General features: G+C 36.1%; 1 protein-coding gene across 6 annotated transcripts; it reads right to left on the reverse strand.

Moving 5' to 3' along the window:
* Window positions 1-60: 60 nt before the first annotated feature.
* On the reverse strand, window positions 61-20,594 carry LOC121986401 (pre-mRNA-splicing factor ATP-dependent RNA helicase DEAH1-like). 6 transcript variants are annotated; one of them, XM_042540334.1, is made up of 28 exons: window positions 20,127-20,594; window positions 19,842-19,947; window positions 19,631-19,761; window positions 18,313-18,504; window positions 18,133-18,201; window positions 11,629-11,715; window positions 10,317-10,350; window positions 10,187-10,241; window positions 9,710-9,769; window positions 9,483-9,554; window positions 7,867-7,930; window positions 7,049-7,128; window positions 6,844-6,911; window positions 6,700-6,754; window positions 6,466-6,523; window positions 6,295-6,363; window positions 6,076-6,144; window positions 5,317-5,406; window positions 3,761-3,847; window positions 3,515-3,630; window positions 3,354-3,420; window positions 2,232-3,272; window positions 2,084-2,146; window positions 1,175-1,298; window positions 1,004-1,104; window positions 698-760; window positions 561-633; window positions 61-458 (listed from the first exon to the last, which is right to left on the reverse strand). In XM_042540334.1, exons 2-28 carry the CDS (start codon window positions 19,939-19,941, stop codon window positions 412-414), a joined length of 3,135 nt encoding a protein of 1,044 aa, XP_042396268.1. In that variant the 5' UTR covers window positions 19,942-19,947; window positions 20,127-20,594; the 3' UTR covers window positions 61-411. The 6 variants fall into 6 exon arrangements, with proteins under 6 accessions (XP_042396268.1, XP_042396265.1, XP_042396267.1 ...); XM_042540331.1 differs by having other exon boundaries at window positions 19,842-19,968; XM_042540333.1 differs by having other exon boundaries at window positions 20,122-20,594.
* Window positions 20,595-21,317: the final 723 nt, after the last annotated feature.

Below are 21,317 nucleotides of genomic sequence, written 5' to 3' on the forward strand. Positions count from 1 at the left end.
TAAACCATAGCTTTGATTGCATAACTTGTTACAGACTGCTCATCGAACCTTTAAAATACAAAAAAAAAAAAAAAAAAAAACGAACAATCTACAGCAGTAAATACTACCAAAATTTGTCAATCCCTAAACACTAGCTCCAAGTTAGCTATAATCTATGAAATCAGAGCTCAACATGATCAATATTAATTACATGCCTCAACTTCTACATAATATTCTATCTTCTGCATAGTGGTGACTTATCAGACAAATTTTTGCATCTGTATGTACACAAACTCGGTATGAAGGAGAGGGATTACTCTTCTTCTCTTGCAATAAAGGACAGCATGCCAAGTTTAAGGGAAACCATCTGCAGAAAAGAAGCTGGTGTTTCCCTCTCAGATGAACATCTTCCATGGCTCAGCCACCTAGTATTTAATCTGCTGCTAGCCCTTTTCCACGAGGCATTTTCGTTGTTGAGGCTGCCACAATAGATCTTATTTCAACAGCTTATCGAAGAAAATACAATGATAAATGAGTATTTGAATAATAACGCAAAAGAGAACTAAGAATAAGTATAGTACCATCTTCAACATCCTTCATCTGATAATAATGCGGAGCAATTTCTATCAACCAATCCGGTTTCAATTCTGTGACCTGCACGAAAATGTTGACATTATATGTACCATATCCATCAAGTATCTAGTGGAAAAAGTGGTACCTGTCGCATATACTCTTTCGTTGTAAGTACAAGTTCATGGTAAATGACCCAGCGTGGTAGCACCTAAAAAATAAGTGAAAATAAAATATCAGATTATCCAACATAAAAGGTAGCCTTTTATTACCGAGGAACATCTTTAAATTTATTTGGCTGTGGTGAGTTTAATGAGTTAAAATATTAGGATGAACCCAAAATATCTCACAGATATAGTAAGGGAATTCAAAATTTCTTGCAAGTCATATATTTAAAAACTTCTTTAACAATCTAAACTCAGTTGTAGTTACATCATTTCAAGAGTTAACTTGCCTCTGCGAGACCAGAGCTTGGATGAATATGCACCGTTTGAGGATTTTTGACTGTTTTGTACGCACCAGTTTTTTGCAGTTTTGCTGAATGGTGGAAGAATCCTGCAAGAACAATAAATTAGGTCACATAATAGAATAAGAAGAAAAATGGAAATACAACAATATGCCATACCTGAAGTTATGGCCTTCTTCACTGCATCTAGGTCGCTCAGGTTTGAAGTTGGTTCAATCTCAACCCTTTCTAAGAGACCTTCCAATTGATCTCTGATATCCCTTGCCCGCTTCATACTACGGACCTGATGGGGGGAAAAATGACAATAAGAAAGAAAACTGACACGAATATTAAAAATTTCAAGGATTGAAGATCCTGGATAACTTTGGTCAAGTTAGAACTAGTGGAAGGTTGTTTAGTACAGAAATTGTGCAAGAACAGTGGATAATTTATATTTCACTGAGACAATAGATCCAATTAAGCAATCAAAACAGAAAAGCAAATAATAAATTTTGCTCCAAGAAAACACCACCGATTGCCAGTTTTAATCTCAGTTAATAACTTCTCAAGAGAAAATTTTCAGAAACTGCAAACCATTGTGTATTTTGTTCATTGTGATTTGTCATATTCCAAAGATGAGTTTTCAATAATCTACACATTAAGACAATTTCCAGAAACTGCAGATCATCATGGACTTTGTTCACCGTGGTGTCATATTCCAAAGATAATTTTAAATAAAGTGCTGCCGGTGGTATTATGGTTGTGAAAAAAGCTGGCAACTAAGTGTTTGCTTGAGTGACGGGAACAAGGTAGGAAGAGTTGGTCAGGATGAGTACTAGAGAAATCAGGCTAGTGGCTCAAGATCTCAAATAAATGATTGATTTGATTTACCATCTAAATAAATGATAAATGACATGTGACAATAATATTGGCATCATAGTGCAAAACTAATAGAATCCTGACATGGAGGTCAACATTTATTATAGAAACAAATTCAATATTTGAGCTTAACACATCCAAGTGCAATCCAAAAGACAAATAGGAAATGTTCAAGACAAGGGAAAAAAAAATTAAAAACAACTTTTATACCTGAATATAGTTCTCATAGCACCACTGGGTTGAGTAGTTAGTTTCCTTCCAAGAATTGTAAACCTAAAACAAGAAAATTGAATTTTTTTTTAAGCATAGAAATAAATTAACCAAAATATTTAAGACAGAACATGTGGTTGTATAGTACATTAAGCAAGGCAATATGATCCCCAACATTCCCAGTATGAAAATTCATCCTAGCATTATCAGCATGCACTTGTTTGTCCTTCGGACGATAAAATATTGAATTACCAATAGAAAGCATTGAGGCAATAGTTATAGCCTCTTCAGAGCACTTGTACTTCTCTGAAGCAACAATCGTTTTCGATAGCATGGGATCTAGTGGAAACTCTGCCATCCTCCTTCCAGTCTTAGTCAATTCACCAAGGCTGTTTAATGCATTGAGAGCATAAAGTTGTTCAAGGGCCTTTAGCAATGCCTCTGAGGGTGGAGGATCCATGAAGTCAAAATTTACCAAATCATTGATCCCCAGACTTTTCAGTGTCAGTACAACATTAGCAAGGTTTGTTCTTTGAATTTCTGGTACAGTGTTATCATCCAGATCATGCTGAAAATTATATGCAGTGTAAAGACGGAAACACATTCCAGGGCCAGTACGTCCAGATCTTCCAGCCCTTTGCATCGCTGATGCTTTTGAGATTGGATTTATTAACAATGATTCCATACCAGTTCGTGGATTGTATGATTTTATTTTACAAAATCCAGGATCCACGACATACTTTATGCCATCAATTGTAAGGGACGTTTCTGCAATGTTAGTAGCCAACACAACTTTACGAGCACCATCTGGAGTAGGTTCAAATATTTTTGCCTGGAGCTCAGTAGGAAGGTTTGCATAAATGGGGCATATTATTAGTTCTGCTATCTTTGTACCTAAACCCCTTGTCCTGTGCTTAAGTATTTCATCAATCGTTTCAATTTCCTCCTGACCTGTAAGAAATACAAGAATATCCCCAGGGGGTTGAGTCACATGTATCTGAAGTACTGTGACAATGGCAGCATCTATATAATCAGCTTCTGGTGCTTTTGTGAAATTTATTGTTACAGGAAATCGTCTTCCTGGTATCTTGAAAATTGGGGCAGAATCAAAGTAATCACTGAATTTTTCAGCATCCAGTGTTGCACTTGATATAAGGAGCTTAAGATCTTTGCGGAAACGAGTTATATCCTGTAAGATAACATATTACTTATGCTTAAGACAGCTTATAAAGAAAAACAAAGAACACATAACGTCCCACAGACTACTTACCTTTACCAATCCAAACAAGATGTCTGTTGACAGAGTTCGCTCATGCGCCTCATCAACCATTATAACACTGTGTTTGACACACAAAAAATAAAGGACAATCACAACCCTGAATGAACAACAAAAAGAAAGAACTTATCTGAATTAAATTTTCTATAACATACCTGTAGCTAGCCAAGTCAGGTTCACTAAGGAATTCCCTGAGCAACATTCCATCAGTCATATATTTGAGAATAGTCTTTTCTGATGTACAATCTTCAAATCGAATTGAATATCCAACCTATACATTCAGATCAAAGGAAAAAAAGAATCAACTATGGGGACCCTAAAAAACACTGCAGCATTTAGGTCAACCTAAAAATACACATGCAAGTTGTAAAGAATATGGGGAAATGGAAAAGTAAACAGACCTCATGCCCAAGTTTGACCCCCATCTCCTGAGAAACCCTTGCAGCCACACTCATGGCTGCAACACGCCGTGGCTGAGTACAACCAACCTAAATCAAGTGAAAGGGAAGTAGAATATCATTAGGATGGAAGAAGTATTAACTACAATAACCAAGACTACAAAAACTATACTAGTGACATCCAACCTAGAATAGAAAGATCCAAGTATTATGACATGCCAACAATTATCACATGCAAGTATGCCAACAACATTATTAGGGAAAAATGGGCTAAACTTCATCATCAGCAACCGAGATTCCAACTTCCAGCATTCACCTCCAGGAATAGCAAAGATAATAATATGACATACAAAGTCAGTGGTCACATGCAAGTGTGCTAACAACGTAATTAGGTTAAACAGGGAAAAGAGTCAAAGTCCATCGATAACCAACATTGAATTTCCAATTTCCAGCATCCTCTCCTTGCATGCCTCTCCATGGAATAGTACAAGTTCACATGCTCATGCAGAAAAGGAAGAAATACTAAACCGCACAGCTCAAAAGGCCCGTTTGCTAAAAGATTTTAAAAACCAATTACAAAGATAATGCTATCAGTTTCATATCTAATTCTGAAACAGAATTAAGGAAGTTCATTTTTCCGGCAAGGAAATCTAGTTGTCATTATAGAACCACTGCTTTCATAATAGAGTTTCTGACCTAGAGGCAGTTCAACACACTTCAGCACAAGTCAATATTAATCTAACTTAACTGGTAATGATTTTGGATTACATTCATTATTATTATTATTATTATTATTATTAATCCAACTATGTAGGTCTTATGATCCAACTAGTCCTAGAGGTGACCGGTCCAGCCCGGCTCCACGGAAGTTTCCCACGGGCCACTAGGATAAATCCGGAAGCGCAAGTGGAAGTCGTGACCGGTCCAGCCCGGCTCCATGGAAGTTTCTCACGGGCCACTAGGATAAATCCGAAAGCGCAAGTGGAAGTCCGCACAATGGTCCAACGGTCCCAATGGTTCAAATGCGGGAGGCGAATTTCTTGCGCTTCCTGAGTTTTAAACCCTGGGTACATGGGGAGCCCCAAGGTGTGCTTATCACTATACCATAGCATCATTATCAATATAACTATATGTTACATTAATATTATAATTAATTAATTAATTAATATAATTTTTAAATTTTTAACTCAACACTTCTATTGTTCCCAATGAAGCCTTGTCCAAGCCAATAACCCATTGAGACGGGGTTAGTATCAATTGGTACCGCTAGGGTTTGGCTGATACAGACAATCCCTTTGTGCCAAGGCAGTGACAGTTTCAATTGTAGATGAAGCGGTAACTTTCACTCATGTCGACTGAAACAAACAAATTTTAATATGTGAAATAACCTAAGTCAAAATAGACAATGAGATGCAAAATAGGAAACTAAATAAGAAATATTAAAAAACTTCGGCAAATGAAACGAAAAAGACACAAATTGCATGTGTATTTTAAATGTATATAGAGCTAATACAATATAACAAGAGTAACTTGGCAATAAAGAAGGTTTATCCATTTACCAATCCGTGTTTTGTATATCCCGCCTCATGTAAATACTGTGGTATTTGAGTTGTTTTACCGGAACCTGTTTCTCCAACAATGACCATGACCTATTAAATAGAAATCAAAATGATGTCACAACAGGAGGCAATGATGGTGAATCCGCTACTTTACAAAAATACAATGTAATAGGCATAGAAGAAACTAGTTGCAAACAAATAACAAATGCATCTCGCCAAAAAAAGTTGTTTTCATTAGACAAAAAGAGAGAGATGAAACATGTAGCAAGAGTAAAATAAAAGAAGATGGATGAATATTTAAAATAAATTTCTTGTGACTGAAGAACTAACACATGAAATTATATAATTAACAAGTCTGCAGGCTCAAATATAACAAATCATTTAACATCATTGCAAGACATGAAAATCAGACAGATTTGAGAGCATACATTTGTCTCTCCAGATAAATAGCTTCCCATGTTCTAGTTTTTCTATGACCACAAGAAAAATAAAGCAGATAAATGAATTAATAAATTCCTTGCACCATAACTTCCAAATTGGATAAGAAAAGGACACATGGTCAAGAAGTTTCCAAACTATAACACAAAAGATAACCAGAATTGTTTAACAAAAACCATCATATACTTGTCTTTACAGTTTTTTTTTAATTAAAAAAGCATAATGGTACTTCAAGTTTGAAACCTCAATGGACATCTTCTGTCTAAAAAACAAAAAAGCCAGCGGAAAACAGAATTAATATATTTAAATAGACTTAAAAACCTGATGGTCATGAATAGCTTGGAGCAATTCATCCCTATAAGGGTAAATTGGCAGAGTCTGTCTCTCTTCCTGGCAAAAAAAGCATGAAGAAACAAGCAGTTTAAACAATGAAATAAAGATAATTAGTTAAGGATTTAGGAAAAAATAAAAGATCTTCATTCAACAAATAGGAAAAATGAAGTATATAAATGCCAAATATATCCTCAAAAGATAACATACTTGAAGTTTTTGCAATGCATTCTTTGCAGTTGAATCATCAGGTTTCTCAGAAGACATTTCATCTTCAAACTGTCAATATATTTATATTAAATTATCAAATAAAGGAATATCTAGAACCAGACAGATATCTCACAATAATTGTATAAGAAGAATGTTTGTTCTGTCACATACATTGACTCCATCCATAATGGACTCCTTGATGAAGTCAATACCATCTTCTAAGACAAACCTGAACAAGAAGTAGAAGTAACTTGACTGTGTCTAACAATCATCAAATGAAAGATGATAATAGTATCTGGCTACAAGTACATGGCAATCAGCATTGACGTACCAAGCATTGGCGGGAAAGCAAATTAGAATTTCACAGTTGTAGAAACAAATACAAGAAATAAAGAAATGACTTACTCATAGTCAGCAGGAGCTTGCTTGTTCCTCGAACCATATTTTAAAGTTCCCTTCCCTGCATAACCAACATTGGAACTTGACTTTAGTACTACAACTAAAGGATAAACAGAACAAGTTGGTTCAAACAAAAAAATATCTCCGTACCACTTTGATAGTTTTCCCATGCTTCCTGTTCAGCAAAAGGGTCCATCTTATCTCCAGCACCAGGATCTCTAGCCAACAAAAAAATAAAAAATGCACATATGAATAGAGTATTACAGCAATGAAATAAAAATGGTGAGAAGGTTAAAGATGAGTTCAACTAAGAAAGTCCAAATGAAAAATGATATCTGTGCACAAACTATCATACCTGTATCTATGGATAGCTGCAGCAAATCTTTTCTCTTGATTTACACCTCCTTCTTGGTCATATGCCTCAGGCATCCTATACTGCATTATGATTGGCAAGAAACAATGAAACATGCTGCAAAGACAATCAACTAGTCTTCAAATTTTATCAATGTGATAGCCTCTAGGGCCTTTAAAACAGGTCAGCATATTTGTAAAGTATAGAGGCAAGACAGCATATCGTGTTCGGTCATATTTGTAAAGTACAGAGGCAAGATGTAGTTTACTATGGTGTTTAATTTTGTGGCTAAGACAACTGAATTTAGAAACAAAAAAAGAAATTAAAACTTATCACTATATATAAAAATACCTCTTGAACTCTGCAATAGGAACTAACTTTGGCCTTTAAATACGCAACCATAAATGACTTTTCGGATAACAATGAAGTCTCATAATGAATGTACCAAAATTTAATTTATGCAGTAAAATCCATGCCCTAAAGAATCAGAATGAATTATTGCTCAAAATGGCTAGAAACACATCTAAGAAGTAGCATGTTGCTCCAATGCTATGCTTCTCGTGCTGCTGAATTGTACGAGCTCAAATCTTAGTAAGGTAATGCAATCCTAGTTATGTTAAAATTAAATGATTGCACTAGCACAAAACATTACTACAGAATGAATGTAAACCATAGTGGAAAAACATAGCATTCTAGATTTGAATATCAAGAAAGGGTCGTGGACATGGAACTAGTGAAAAACAATTAAAGTGAATAAAAAAAGTAAATTTTAAGGGACAAGGACAGGCATAAAAAACAGTCAGTAGTTGTTGCTTCATTACCTCATTGATGTCATCCACATCCTCTATGTGCTCTGATGCGAGTTCATAAATTTGTTTTTTGAACCTTAAAAGGCAAATAGGATGTAACAGAAAATTAAATTTCGAAATAAATTTAAGCACGTAATTAAATGAATAAGAAATGATTGATAAAATAATATATTTGAGAAGCCTAGATAAGTCTCTAGGTAGAAGGTAGATTGCAAAAACTAACTGGAAGGATTAATTAAGTAAAATTTCATAGAGTCGAAAGCAGGTATATTGATATATTACCATTAGCATAGATTGTTGGGTCGTATTCAGATAGAATCCCAAAAAATCTTCAATCATTAGAAGATAAACCTGCCTTTTTTTATATATACTGAAAGTTTATTTTAGCTATTCCAACAGTGAAATAGAGTGTCCTTTCCTCTGTGCTTAAGAGTTCAAGGACTTTACAATAATTGTCACATGTGCTTGAAACACAAGTTTTCTTAACAGGACAGACAGCATAAAGTGTAAACTTATACTGCTAATCAGTTACTTCTCTTGAGATGTTAAATAAAAATTGAGAAAGGAATTCCCAAAGCAGAGAGATATTAACTGGAGCATACAAATCAAACTTTACTAGGTAAGAATTTCTCATGAGGTTTATATCATGGTGCCTTGGGTATAGTGGATTTTGTCTTCTGTGGCAATTCATCATATTCCTTATGAGGCACATCATAACTGATCTCTCTCTTTCCTCAAATGCATAAATTCAGTCTGGAGTTAAAAAATATCATATCCATCTATATCGATTGATGTATATGTTTCCATCTATCACAAGAACATGTTGTTTCATATTGAGAGATTGCTATGCAGAATATCATGTACACTGATCAAATAAGTAGCACACTTCGTGGCATTATATAATGTTCATTTATACTTATCCCAAAAAATGACGAATTACATGATGAGAACAAACTGTAGTCTACACTAAAATGAAAATTTGCAATGCATAATTATGGAAATCTAAAATTCATAATTCAGATGGTATATTATGATGAACATCACATTTTATTTCTCCCCCAACTAAAAGATGCAATGGTGTTCCTCATTTGTTATACATGTGCCAATACAATGGAATCCAGGAAGGGTTTGAAAGCCCATATTTTATTTGTCCTTGAAACTGAAAGGTTCAATGTTGTTCCTCATTTGTTATACAAGCGCATAAAAACAAATTGGAATCCAGGAAGTGTTTGAAAGGTCCAGTCAAGCTAAGAACTATGTTAGTCAAAGTCAGACACAAATATCAGGCACTCATATAGTTCAAGTTGTCTGACATGCATAGAAGATGAAGAAACCAAGTATCAAGGGCCAAGAAGCAGTAAAGTTATTGGAAATTGGCAATTAAGAAGCTACAACAACAACCAAGTCTTATCCTACTAGGGCAATAAAGAAGCTAACAATAGAAAAATAATAATCAGCAATTCCAAGAATTGGTAATTCTTGGGAACACTGCAAAGTGACAGACACACATGGTACTCTTCATAGCTACATTTTGCACAAGGACAAAAAAGTTAACTATAGTAAATGAAATTAATGGAGAATGTACAGTTTTCAACTCTGGAAAAAGAGAAAAAGTTAATCATAATTACCTGTGTTGTCTTTCTTCTGCTTCAGTCAGTTTAACACCCTCAAATATATATTCATGATCAACAATCTCATCCCTAGGATTGCAATCAAATCAAATAGATTCAGAATCCTCTTATCACATCAAATGTCATATAGACATAAATAAGCAAAGTGCACCCGTGGTCAGAATGAAGAGAAAATGAAGTTTAAGAAAGACAAAGGCAAGTAAGATGCATCTTCTCTAGCATACTTGAGTTCCAAGAGCTTCTGGTCCCTCCTTTTCTGTAAATATACTTGCCTCGAAACTTTCCTGTTATGAGAAGCAAAATTACAGTTTAATGTGAAGATCAATCAGCACCAGCAAGTGCTAAAACTTATATAATCTGACACTGGAAATTACTGCAACTAATAATTTCCCTCTTGCCTTTTCCAAAGTTTTGCAGGTACATAACCACTTTGATAAACTCACATGGTTGTCGTTATTAGGAATCCTACCTTCTCTTTTCATATTACCTTCACATTCACAAGTCAACTAAGATAAATCTTTGTAAGCTATGTATAGTTCGTTTAGTGGAAAGGAAGGACAAATATTTTCAACTAATTCTAAAGATTGAAAAAATTAAAAATTCTTGCATCAACCAGACCCACCATATTATTAATAGTAAAATGATAAAATGTAATGATGTAAAAACTTTGCTGGATGCATTTTAAGTGCAAGTATAAGAACCTTAATTCCAAAGTATCATTATCCTCAAGAGCCTTTGACCTCCGAATTTGTTCCTCTGTAATGAAATGGTAATAGTTAAGTAAGAATCATTTAAAGAAAAACTGAACTAATGAAGGGCAAATGATCATACCTTTCTCCTCCTTTGTCAATTTTGGCTCCATTAACTATTTTAAAAGGAAATACAAAGAGACCATTAAAGAGAAATTAAAATGAAAAATGTAATTTGCAGATTTTGGAGGAAGATAAAAGGTGCTAGCTCTGAGAAATAAATTAATGAACTAGAATTTAACTGAATGATTAAGTAAATTAATTCTACTAATACAAACGGATAACCACAAGACACGTAAGGATAGATAATTGAAGGAGACATTATGTGTTTATGGAATAATAAAATAAGTTTACTAAACTATAGATGTAGATTCGAAGAAGATACAAAATAGAATTTACAAATCAGATTAGTCAGTTCTTTTCTCCAGGAACTCAAACAAATTAAGTTACTGAACACAAGCACACTTTCCGGTATCTGGCCAATTTAAGTATATGCCACATATAATATATTGAGACTATAAAATTATATAATTTGATAAAAGAATGAGGGAAAGTCAACCATTCAACTATTTCCAGTTCCATTGTAAAAAAAAGGCACGGGGAATGCATATATGTTGATATTCATATTGGCTTGCTGCAAATAAAAGCTGCATTTCTTATTGAAACAAGATTCATCCAATACATTCAAACTTATGAGAACACAATATATTTTTCCAATACAAAAATTTATCAAACCAATTAAACAGGTCCAGACAAACAAAATAAGTAAAAGAAAATTCTAAGTGGACCTTCATGCCAAGGGGGGACTTGTTAGAACTAAAAAAGGTATAGACTTCATCAATTCATTCGACTGAGCCTTATTATGGAAACCTACTATAGGGTTATTCGAAATTCAGATAAATTCTAGGACAAAAATTGGGCAATTTTGAGCCAAATCCTTAGTTTGACAAACAAAACCCATGAGAAGCAACAGGAGAAAATGTATGTGCCAATTGTCAGTTATCTAATAATCTCGTAGATATTGAAGTTCAACAAGACTTACTTTTTTATAAGCAACTGAAAAGGTTCTTACTAATGGTAAAAAAGGGTTTAGATGTAAGGGGTGTTCTCATTTTACCCTCCAGATTCAAGTCAGCCTCTTTGATCGTAATTTTCCCCAAGTTGAAAGCAAAGATAGGAAATTTGTCTTTCAAAGCATTAGAAGCTTGTAGTACAAAAATGTTTGATTAGCAACAAAGAAAATCAGGAGATGCCATTGATTTTATTGGCAAAGTAAAGACCCAGAATTATGAATTATAACTTCATAAGAGTGCACAGAAAGGAGTAGCTTAAAAAATCATTCAATTCCAATCTGCAAACTTAGGGGAATACAAAGATGGCATAAGTTTCCTTACCTTTCGTGTCCCAGCTGCATCTCGCTCTCTGATATTCCTCTCTAATTGTGCTCTTTCTTCTTGATCTCGCCTCCTCTCTTCTTCTGACTGCACAGTTAGAGTGTTGAATTTAAGAAAGAAAAATAATTGAATCTTGCTATCACACTGATTACATAATCAACAAAGGACACATTGTAGGAAAAATTATAAAGGTGAGAGAAAACCACACATCATTGTTAGCACTTTGGACATAAATACCCATCTTGTATAAAAATTAGAAAGAACCAATAGAAGATTGCATGAAAGTGAAGCTAAACAGATAAATAATTTCAGAATAAAATTTATAATATTAGACTAAGCATTCTCAGCCAAATTGATCTGAAAAATATACATTGATGACAAGGGAAAAAACTAATCCAACAACAATCAATGTTCAAAAATACCAAAGTGACTGCAACAGAAATAGCACAAGAAAAAAAGGAACCAACCAATTCAAAATAAAATTATCAAGGAGAAAATGAGAATAGATGTACAAAACCAAAGTCATGCGACAAACTCTCAAAATTATTATCAAGATAACAGGCAGAGCAAAAGTATTAAATAATGGTTTCATATCTCGTTCCAGTTTGGTCAGCACAGATGAAACAGACTTCAAAAATACTAATAATTCTTTTCTAGACCAAAATGAAAACAAGATAAGAATAACAAGAAAGAAAGACCAAGAAAATATACAGAAGCAACTAGATTCAAGCCAACTCAAAATAATGCTATCAAGAACATGAGACTGGGTTATATAAAAAATGAATCCGAATTGATTAAAGGAAATGCATCCCAAAAGACCTAAATAGGAAATGGATCCCAGTCTAATTTCATGATATCTAATGTATGGATAGGCCTTTTAAATTTGATCACAATCCTAACTCCCTGTAGTAAATACCAGTCTACAGAGTCAAAAGGGCAAAAATCAAAAGGACGTCCCTAATTATCTTTTTTCATAAAAAAGGCATCCCTTTTTCAAAAAAATCAAAACAACGCCCCAACATATTTCTCATTCCGAAAATACTCTTATTCCATCGATATCTACAGTCAAGCAGTTAAACGTGTTAAAGTAAATCATTTTTCTTTTCAGTCCAAATTGGTCAAAAATACTATACATAGAGCACTTCTATACATGATTTGAAATCTCGGACTATGCCAAATGAAATGGTCAAAATCGATTCGGTAAATCATCAAAACTCAATACCACTTGGCATCAAGGGTCAAAATTTCGAGTTGTGCTGTAGTTTTGGTTTTTGACCGGAAAGATGTTATTCCAATATCATGACAATGCTTCAATACATGATAATGATATCAATGGCAGATTGGAGGTTAAAGAAGATGAAACAAAGGAATGAGACATTATGTGTGCTAAGTGGTATAGAGTTTAAGTAATTTCCCGAAATGATATGTTACGATTGTTTTACTGATATGGTATAAGATTTAAAACCATGCTCAAGAAAGACAAGGTTCTCTTCTTATGTTTCATCTCCTTCCTTTTTCAATTTCAATCCATTATTGACACCATGCGTCGAAACATCGACACGATTCTAAAACAGTATTGTTCCAATCAAAGACCGAAATTTTGTCACCATTCGAGATTTTAAACCTTACTTCTATGTAAAAAACATTTTACCAATTTGGTTAAAATTGCTTAAATTTGATCAAAATCACTTCAACATGGACAAAATCACATAAAACTGTTGTTAGATCAGTTTATTTTAACATGTAGTAGCAAGTACTCTGTAGTTGCTACAACAACGCTGGAATAAGTGTATTTTCGAAAGAGAAATATCGCAGAGCATTATTTTGACTTTTATTATAAAAGGGGCACCCTTTTGAACATTGTGATAATCTAGGGCGCCCTTTTGATTTTTGCCCAAGACAACCAACCGGTATCTACTTTGCACTAAAACTGAATCCGTCTAACAATTTCAGTTTGTAGTGTAAATAATCAACCACTATCGTGTTAGTTTTTGCCAGAATTCATTTCAGACCTTTGAGTATTAAATAATAATACAAGTACCATACCAAAATGAAAGCATGACTTGAAAAGGATGCACTAGCACTTTTGGTGATTCTTAATTAAGTTCCAAAGTGTCCCAAAACTTTACATCAAAATAAGATTTTCAGAGAAAGGGAAGAAAATAGAAAGAAATTAGAAAGATAAGATAGGTTAAAATAATAGGAAGACTATAAATACATGTCTTTACAAAAATTGTAGGACTCAAATTGGCATCATAACACAATCCTGATAATAATTTGTTGAAGGTAGGAGGCTCTATGTGTTAATCCCTATGGTTGTTCTGATGTGATCAACCAAGTTAGGTTAGGTCCTGTTTGTTATTGATCCCTGTGTCTAAGTGTGCAGGAGTTTAGGAGCACAGAAAGTCGAGCGGAAGACGCAACTAGCGAGAAGGACGGCAAGAGATGGGAGCCGACGGGCGCAGTGCGTTCGAAGGACGAAAGAGCTGCGGAAGAGTACACCGGTGGACGAGAAGAACGTGCGCGACGTTCGAGGGACGAGAAGCGGGGCGGAAGCCTGCTCGAGGAGAAGGCCGGAAATTGGGTTCGGGTGAGCCCTATTTCGGTTGGCCGAATCACCCAAGCAATCAGGACTTCGGAAGCTAAAGTGAAGATGAAGAAATACTGGAAAAGTAGTTGGAGGCGCCCCTCAATAGTCGTTAGAGGCGCCTCCGCCCTCATCAGATTGAGAGTGCCCTCAACAGCATTGAGGGTGCCCTAAAAAACATTGAGGGCACCCTCAATGCCCTTGAGGGCGCCCTCGACCTAGCCAAATTGGTCGTTGGCAAGCGGATAAAACTTTATCCGCTTATCCCCTTGGAGGCGCCCTCAATCCCTTTGAAGGCGCCCTCAACACTCGAGATAGAATTTCCAAGAGCTATATAATGGCCACTGGAGCTAAGAAATAATCAATCAACTCTAGTATTCAATTCCTAACAACGTTTGAGCTTTCTTAGTGTGTAAAAGGCTTCTCCGCCTTCAGAGAAGGAGAATATTTCTGAGTTTTTCAACCGCCTTGGATTAACAACCACCTAAGTTATAACCAAGTCAATCTCTTGAGTCTTTTCTCTATTTTTTGTCATTTTATTATTTTACTGTTGCATTTTTAGAGTTGAAAGAACGAGGAGGGTATTTCTTATTTTTCAGGCAATTCACCCCTCCCCCCTTGCAAGCCGGTGCGCCAACTAATATCAGAGCCCAACAGCCTCAGAAGGACTAACCGCCGTCTGAAGCAACAAAGATCAAGACGATGGCCGGTGCAAGTATTCACCCCCCGAAATTCAACGGAGACTTCGCTACATGGAAGCGTCGAATGGAGATTTTTTAAAACGAATTTCGACATTTTATTAACAATGAAATACGATTTTGTAATTCCAAAAGATAAAGAAGAGTACCAATGGATGAAGAAGGAGCGAACCGACTTCGTGGCGAACGGCAAAGCAAAATTCCATCTGCTCAGCGCTCTTCCACCCCAAGAGGCCAATCGAATCGGCAGCTACGACTCCACCAAAGATCTCTGAGAGAAGTTCCTGGAGCTCCACGAAGGTACTTCAGAAGCGAAGTTAGCAAGGCGGGACATCCTCCGGACTCAGCTTACAAATCTTCGGATGAACAATGGAGAGAAGGTAGCGCAACTCCAAGCGAGAATCAAAGAACTAATAACTCAACTGAATAACCTCGGAGAATCAGTAACAAACCGAGATTCGATCTGGTATGCGCTCAACGCCTTCCCGAGAATGTCAGAATGGACATCCTTAGTAGATGCATACTACATCTCTAAGAACTTTGAGGTAAATACGCTAGAAAACTTATTTTCTATTTTCGAACTTCACGAATCTCGAATTGCAGAACCTAAACAAATAGAGAAGTCAAATCTCAATGTTGCCCTACAAGTTGCGATGGCCGATCCCGACTCCGAAGCGTCGATCGATGAAACTAAAGCGGTGCTATTAGTAAGAAAGTTCAATAAGTTTATTAAGACTAATAAATTTAGATCGCAGTCGAGAAAGCATCAACGCAACAAAAGGACGGTCCGTTATTATAATTGCAATGAAGAAGGGCACATCAAAGATGACTACCCAAAAATAAAGAAAAAGAACAACGAAAAGGAGAAAGGAAAGTACAAGCCAACATCCTCCAAGTACAATACCCTGAAGGTCATATGGTCAGATTCGTCGTCCTCCGAATATGAAGTCGAAGCCTTCTCGGGATTAGTACTGATGGCCAACCATCAAATTGAAGAAGAAACCAGCTCAGAGATGAGCATAGATAAAGAGGGAGAATCATCAGAAGAAAGCTGCGATGAAGGGGGAGTATCAGAAATAGAGGTAAGTGAAGTACGTACTCTAAACCCGAAACAGTCTTTTCATTTTATCAAAGTTCTTACAAAAGACTTAGTAAAATCAGAAAAAAAAAAAATTGCTGATTTAAAAATACTGTTAGATAATTTACAAACAGAAAATGATAATTTGAAAATGCAAAATCAAAATCTGAAAACTGATCCATGCTTAAAACCTAACAACTTTCAAAAATCAAAACTTAGAGTTTATGGAAAGTTAAGTTGGTATATTAAACAACATCAGGGACAACTTAGAAAGATTTTCAAAAATTATGTACCCCTAAATGTTTATATTCCTTAAAAGGTTTTGTCTAAAAGTGGCTAATAATCCAATAACCAAGAAGGCCTAGTGCCTCACCACGGCCTGGAAGTCGATTATCGAATTGAATATTTAATTGACAAACTGATAAAACATTAAAATAAATTTAATATTTTAAATTCTTGTCAATTATTAGAAAGTTTCATTTTTTTAAATTGTTTTAAAAATGTTCAATTAAACTGAAAAATGTTTTTAAAACTTGGGGGAGTTAATTATTTTTACTGATAGATTTTTTTCAATTTTAATGTTGTAATTACTTATATTGCAAATTTATGCTTAAATGTTTTATTTGCATTTATTACTTGTCTGTTTTTACCATAACTTGAACTTAGGTTGATGCACATCAAAAAGGAGGAGATTGTTAATCTCTGTGGTTGTTTTGATGTGATCAACCAAGTTAGGTTAGGTCATGTTTGTTATTGACCCCTGTGTCTAAGTGTGCAGGAGCTTAAGAGCGCAGGAAGTCGAGCGGAAGACGCGGCTAGTGAGAAGGACGGCACGGTATGGGCGTCAACAGGCTCGGTGCGTCCGAAGGACGAAAGAGCTGCGGAAGAGTACACCGATGGACGAGAAGAACATGCGCAACGTTCGAGGGACGAGAAGCCGGGGCGAAAGCCTGCTCGAGGAGAAGGACGAAAATTGGGTTCGGGTGAGCCCTATTTCAGTTGGCCGCAATTACGCAAGCAATCGGGACTTCGGAAGCTAAAATGAAGATGAAGAAATGCTGGAAAAGCAGCTGGAGGCGCCCTCAACAGTTGTTAGAGGCGCCTCCGCCCTCATCAGATTGAGGGCGCCCTCAACAACATTGAAGACGCCCTCAATGCCTTTAAAGGCGCCCTCGACCTGGCCAAATTGGCCGTTGGCAAGCGGAAAAAACTTTATCCGCTTATCCCTTTGAAGGCACCCTCAACACTCGAGATAGAATTTCCAGAAGCTATATAATGGCCCCTGGAGCTGGGAAATAATCAATCAACTCTAGTATTCAATTCCTAGCAACGTTTAAGCTTTCTTAGTATGTAAAAGGCTTCTCCGCCTTCAGAGAAGGAGATTGTTTCTGAGCTTTTCAACCGCCTTGGATTAACAACCACCTAGGTTGTAACCAAGTCAATCTCTTGAGTCTTTTCTCTATTTTCTGTCATTTTATTATTTTATTATTGCATTTTTAGATTTGAAAGAACGAGGAGAGTATTTCTTATTTTTCAGGCAATTCACCCCTCCCCTCTTGCCAGCCCCGCTGCGCCAACACCATGCTCATTGGTTCAGATGGACAAGTGTGGCAGTCCATTATATAAATATATTGATCTCTTTTCTACCAACTTGACTAGATGAGATGTAAAACAATCAATTTCAACATGTTATCAAAATATGATATCAAAACTGGAGGTCTAAACGTACAGTAGGAGGTCTAAGGTTCAAATCCTATCGATCTCAAATTTAAAAAACAGACCCATAGCCAACTCACAACGAGCGTGAAGGGACATGTTGAACGTAGGAGGCTCCATGCTCATTCATCCCACATGGACAAGTGTGATGGTGCATTATATAAACATAATGATCACTTTCCTAAGGGTTCAAGCCATAAAACATGTGATTAACCAATCAATTTCAATATAATAAAGCTATAATGAAACTATTGAACCTAAACAATTTGGCAAAACAACACAAGAAAAACCTAAAAATTTCTATCTAATACATGTGCCAGATTGATAGCCACTTACTAAATAAAAGAATACCCCTGTCAGATATGAAGTCATAAAAAGTTTCTAAAACAAATTACTATTAACTACTTTCTCAAAAGAAAACTTACATCATCATCATCTTCGTCGATTTTTGATGTCTGGTTTTGAACATGTTGGACGTGTCCCTCATGTCTATCCTGCACTCCAACATTAAGTCCAATGTAAAGTAAGAAGCCATTGGACGAGGCAAGAACCTTGAAGTTTACAACATGAACAGAAATCGATAAAAGAAAACAAGAAGGTTATACCTCATTATCTTCATCATCATCAATCTTCCTCTTCTTTCTAAATTGCTTTTGACGAGAATCCAACTTTCCCTCAGAAGATACAGTAGCTGGTGTTATCGTCCCTGTGTCACCATCATCATCATCATCCAGAAGTTTGTAAGCCCTTTGCTTCTTTGCATATTGAGATGCTTCTTTCTCAGCCCTCTGATAGTTCTGGAACAAACATATATAAGCAATCAAATTAATGAGCAGTTGTATATTTTTAAGAATATATTCATATGGATCTACAAAAACTTTACTAGTCAGTTAAAAACAAATAATGAGATGGTTCTAACGATTCCATTTTTTTAATTTAGAAATATTATTATTTCAACTTGGAGATTTAGTTACATGGACCACCGGATCTTAATTTAAAAAGTCATGATTGATTGGTTGATAGTATCATTAACCATTTTTTCTTTTTTGTTTTGTGTGAGGAACTGACCATGAATCCACTAATTTCACACAAGAACAACCACGTTTTTATCCCACTAAGTGGAGTCGGCTAAGTAATATTATTCATGGTACCCAATGATAATGAATCCCGCCCATAATGATCAAAACCAGTTAAAAGAAACAAATAGAATATATATATATATATATATATATATATATAGGTCAAAAAAACAAAAGCAAAGTCAGTCTTGTGTTCAACCCTACATTGTTTCTTTAGAAGCACAAGTTCAGTTCATCAAAAGGCTGGCATTTCTCATGTTATCTCAACTCATTGCAAATGTAATCTCAACTCCCAAGAATTATGTTGTTGATCACCCGAGGTTCACAAAACATAATCATCTAAATTAATCTAGCAACTTCAACATAAGAGAAAATTCACAATGAAACTACATGATAATATCATGAAGCGGTGTCGCTGCAAAACTCAAGGTTTCTCCATTTGCCACTCACTTTGAAAAATAGACTCCCTATGAGTTCATATAGTTTCAATCAAATTAAATAGGATCAAGTATTGGTGGCATTTCAGCCACACCAATGTTGGTCCCAAGCCCGAATGAAAAAGGGCGGGGGTTGCGCGTTAGGTTGCCAGCCAGTGTGGCATTGTATACACCAATGAGTCTGGAATTGATTGAATATCACTGTTAAATGCTGGCTAACATTTATAACCTATCGATCCAAGTAAAATCAATTTCTGATGTGCACTAAAGATTGGATGCCATAAAAAAATTGAGAGGAGATTGTGGAGAATGGAAAAAGAAAAAAAAAATCAAACAAACAAACAAATGAAAATATAGCATCAAAGAAATATACATCAACTTGCTTGGAAATTTTTCTGAGAACTTACACTAGGACCAGCTTGCTTATGTGGAACCTTGGCATACATATCATCGGCAAAAGAACGGGTTTCTGTTGATGAAGAAAAACCAAACTCCACAAGCTTACGCACAAGATCAGCAGGAGAAGATGACTCCTTGGCTACCAACGCATGAAAGAAGAAACATAATGCCTTTCTGACGAAATAGGAACGGAGGTTTGAACGGAGGTTTCATACTTACATAATCTAATAACATATTGTACAGCAACACTTTTGGAGTAACCTATCAGAGAAATTAGCTTGTCTGAGACCCAGGTCTTCAAATAGCTTTCATCTGCCATCTTCCTCTGCTTCTCCAGACGCAAATTCTAAGTCAATCAATATTAACTCTATGGTTCTGTTAGCAATTTAAAGCACTTGTATGCTTGTATAAATTTAAAAAAAAATGCATATCCGTAATGACCCTACATAAGTAAAAGAAAAGAAAAATTAAAGCGCCATAACGATGAAAAATGCAATACCTAACTGAGCAATCAACAATGGGTTCCTGTTAAGGATCGGGAGAACGTGGATCTACGTTTGCAACTGGGAGTGGAGTTAGGGCGACGGGCAGCAGGTAGTGATCGCGAAGGTGCGTCGACGACGGAAGCCCTACGGCTTTACAGGACCGGAGAGGAAAGGTGAACGAAGTGATGCAGGCAGATGGAAGAGGAGTTAGCGTGGTGGCGAGTGTGGTAAGGAAGGGACGAAGTCCCGCTCTTTCACCGGAGCAACGAAAATGAAAGGGTAGTGGATCAGTAGGGTTGTCCAAATTAAGGGTTGGGAGAGAGGATGCCAGGAGAGAGTTCGGGGAACGCCGGTGCGAGCCGAGGATGAGCAGGCGCCGGAAGGAACTCGGTTGGGATCGGAGACGAAGATCCCGGCGGCGGGGAGAGGCCGTTCGGAAGAAGCGCAGCAGAGAGCAAACCTCTGCATCCAGCTTGACGGACGCCCTCTTTATTGCGATTTTTTCCTTTTTCGTCCTTTTTTTTATCAAATTTGCCCAAAGCTCTACTTAAGAATTCTTTAAAAAAAAAAGGATATTGAAAAAAAAATAAACTCTATTATAGTTTATAAACAAAAAATTTAAATTTTAGAAAATAAAAAATCACAAAACCTAAAATTAAAACATAATATATATATATATATATATATAATTTTTTTACTTAAATATTCTTATTTCGTGTTTGAGAATTAGGAATTTAGCTTAAATTTATTATAATTTAGTGAAAATAATCATTGAAGTATTGCTATATTAAAATATTTTTAAATTCTTAATTAAAATTATTCTAATTTATTTAAAATCACTCCTATTAAACTATATGATCCGGCGATAAGAACAAGAGACCCCCGTTCTGGAGAGGCAACGCCACGAGGAAGTCAAAGGATCAGGTGGTCGATAGAAGAAGGATGGGTCGACCGGAGAAGGATGGGCCGACCGTCCGGCCGGCCGACCGGTGACTAACAGATGACAAAAGGCGCCCCGGCAGGAGTCGGGGTTCCGGCGCTCATGGAATAGGATTGTAAGGCCGAGCGGATGACACGTTCGGCCGAAGACATAAGGTGGCATACTGCTAACGGTCTCCACATAGCACCTTACCGAAAATCTCCCAAGTAGACCACGCTATGTGACCGGCCGGACGCAAGGCGTGTGCTGGCCGGCCGGACGCCCGGCAGG

Source organism: Zingiber officinale, chromosome 5B, assembly GCF_018446385.1.
Source record: "Zingiber officinale cultivar Zhangliang chromosome 5B, Zo_v1.1, whole genome shotgun sequence".
NCBI classification, from domain to species: domain Eukaryota; kingdom Viridiplantae; phylum Streptophyta; class Magnoliopsida; order Zingiberales; family Zingiberaceae; genus Zingiber; species Zingiber officinale.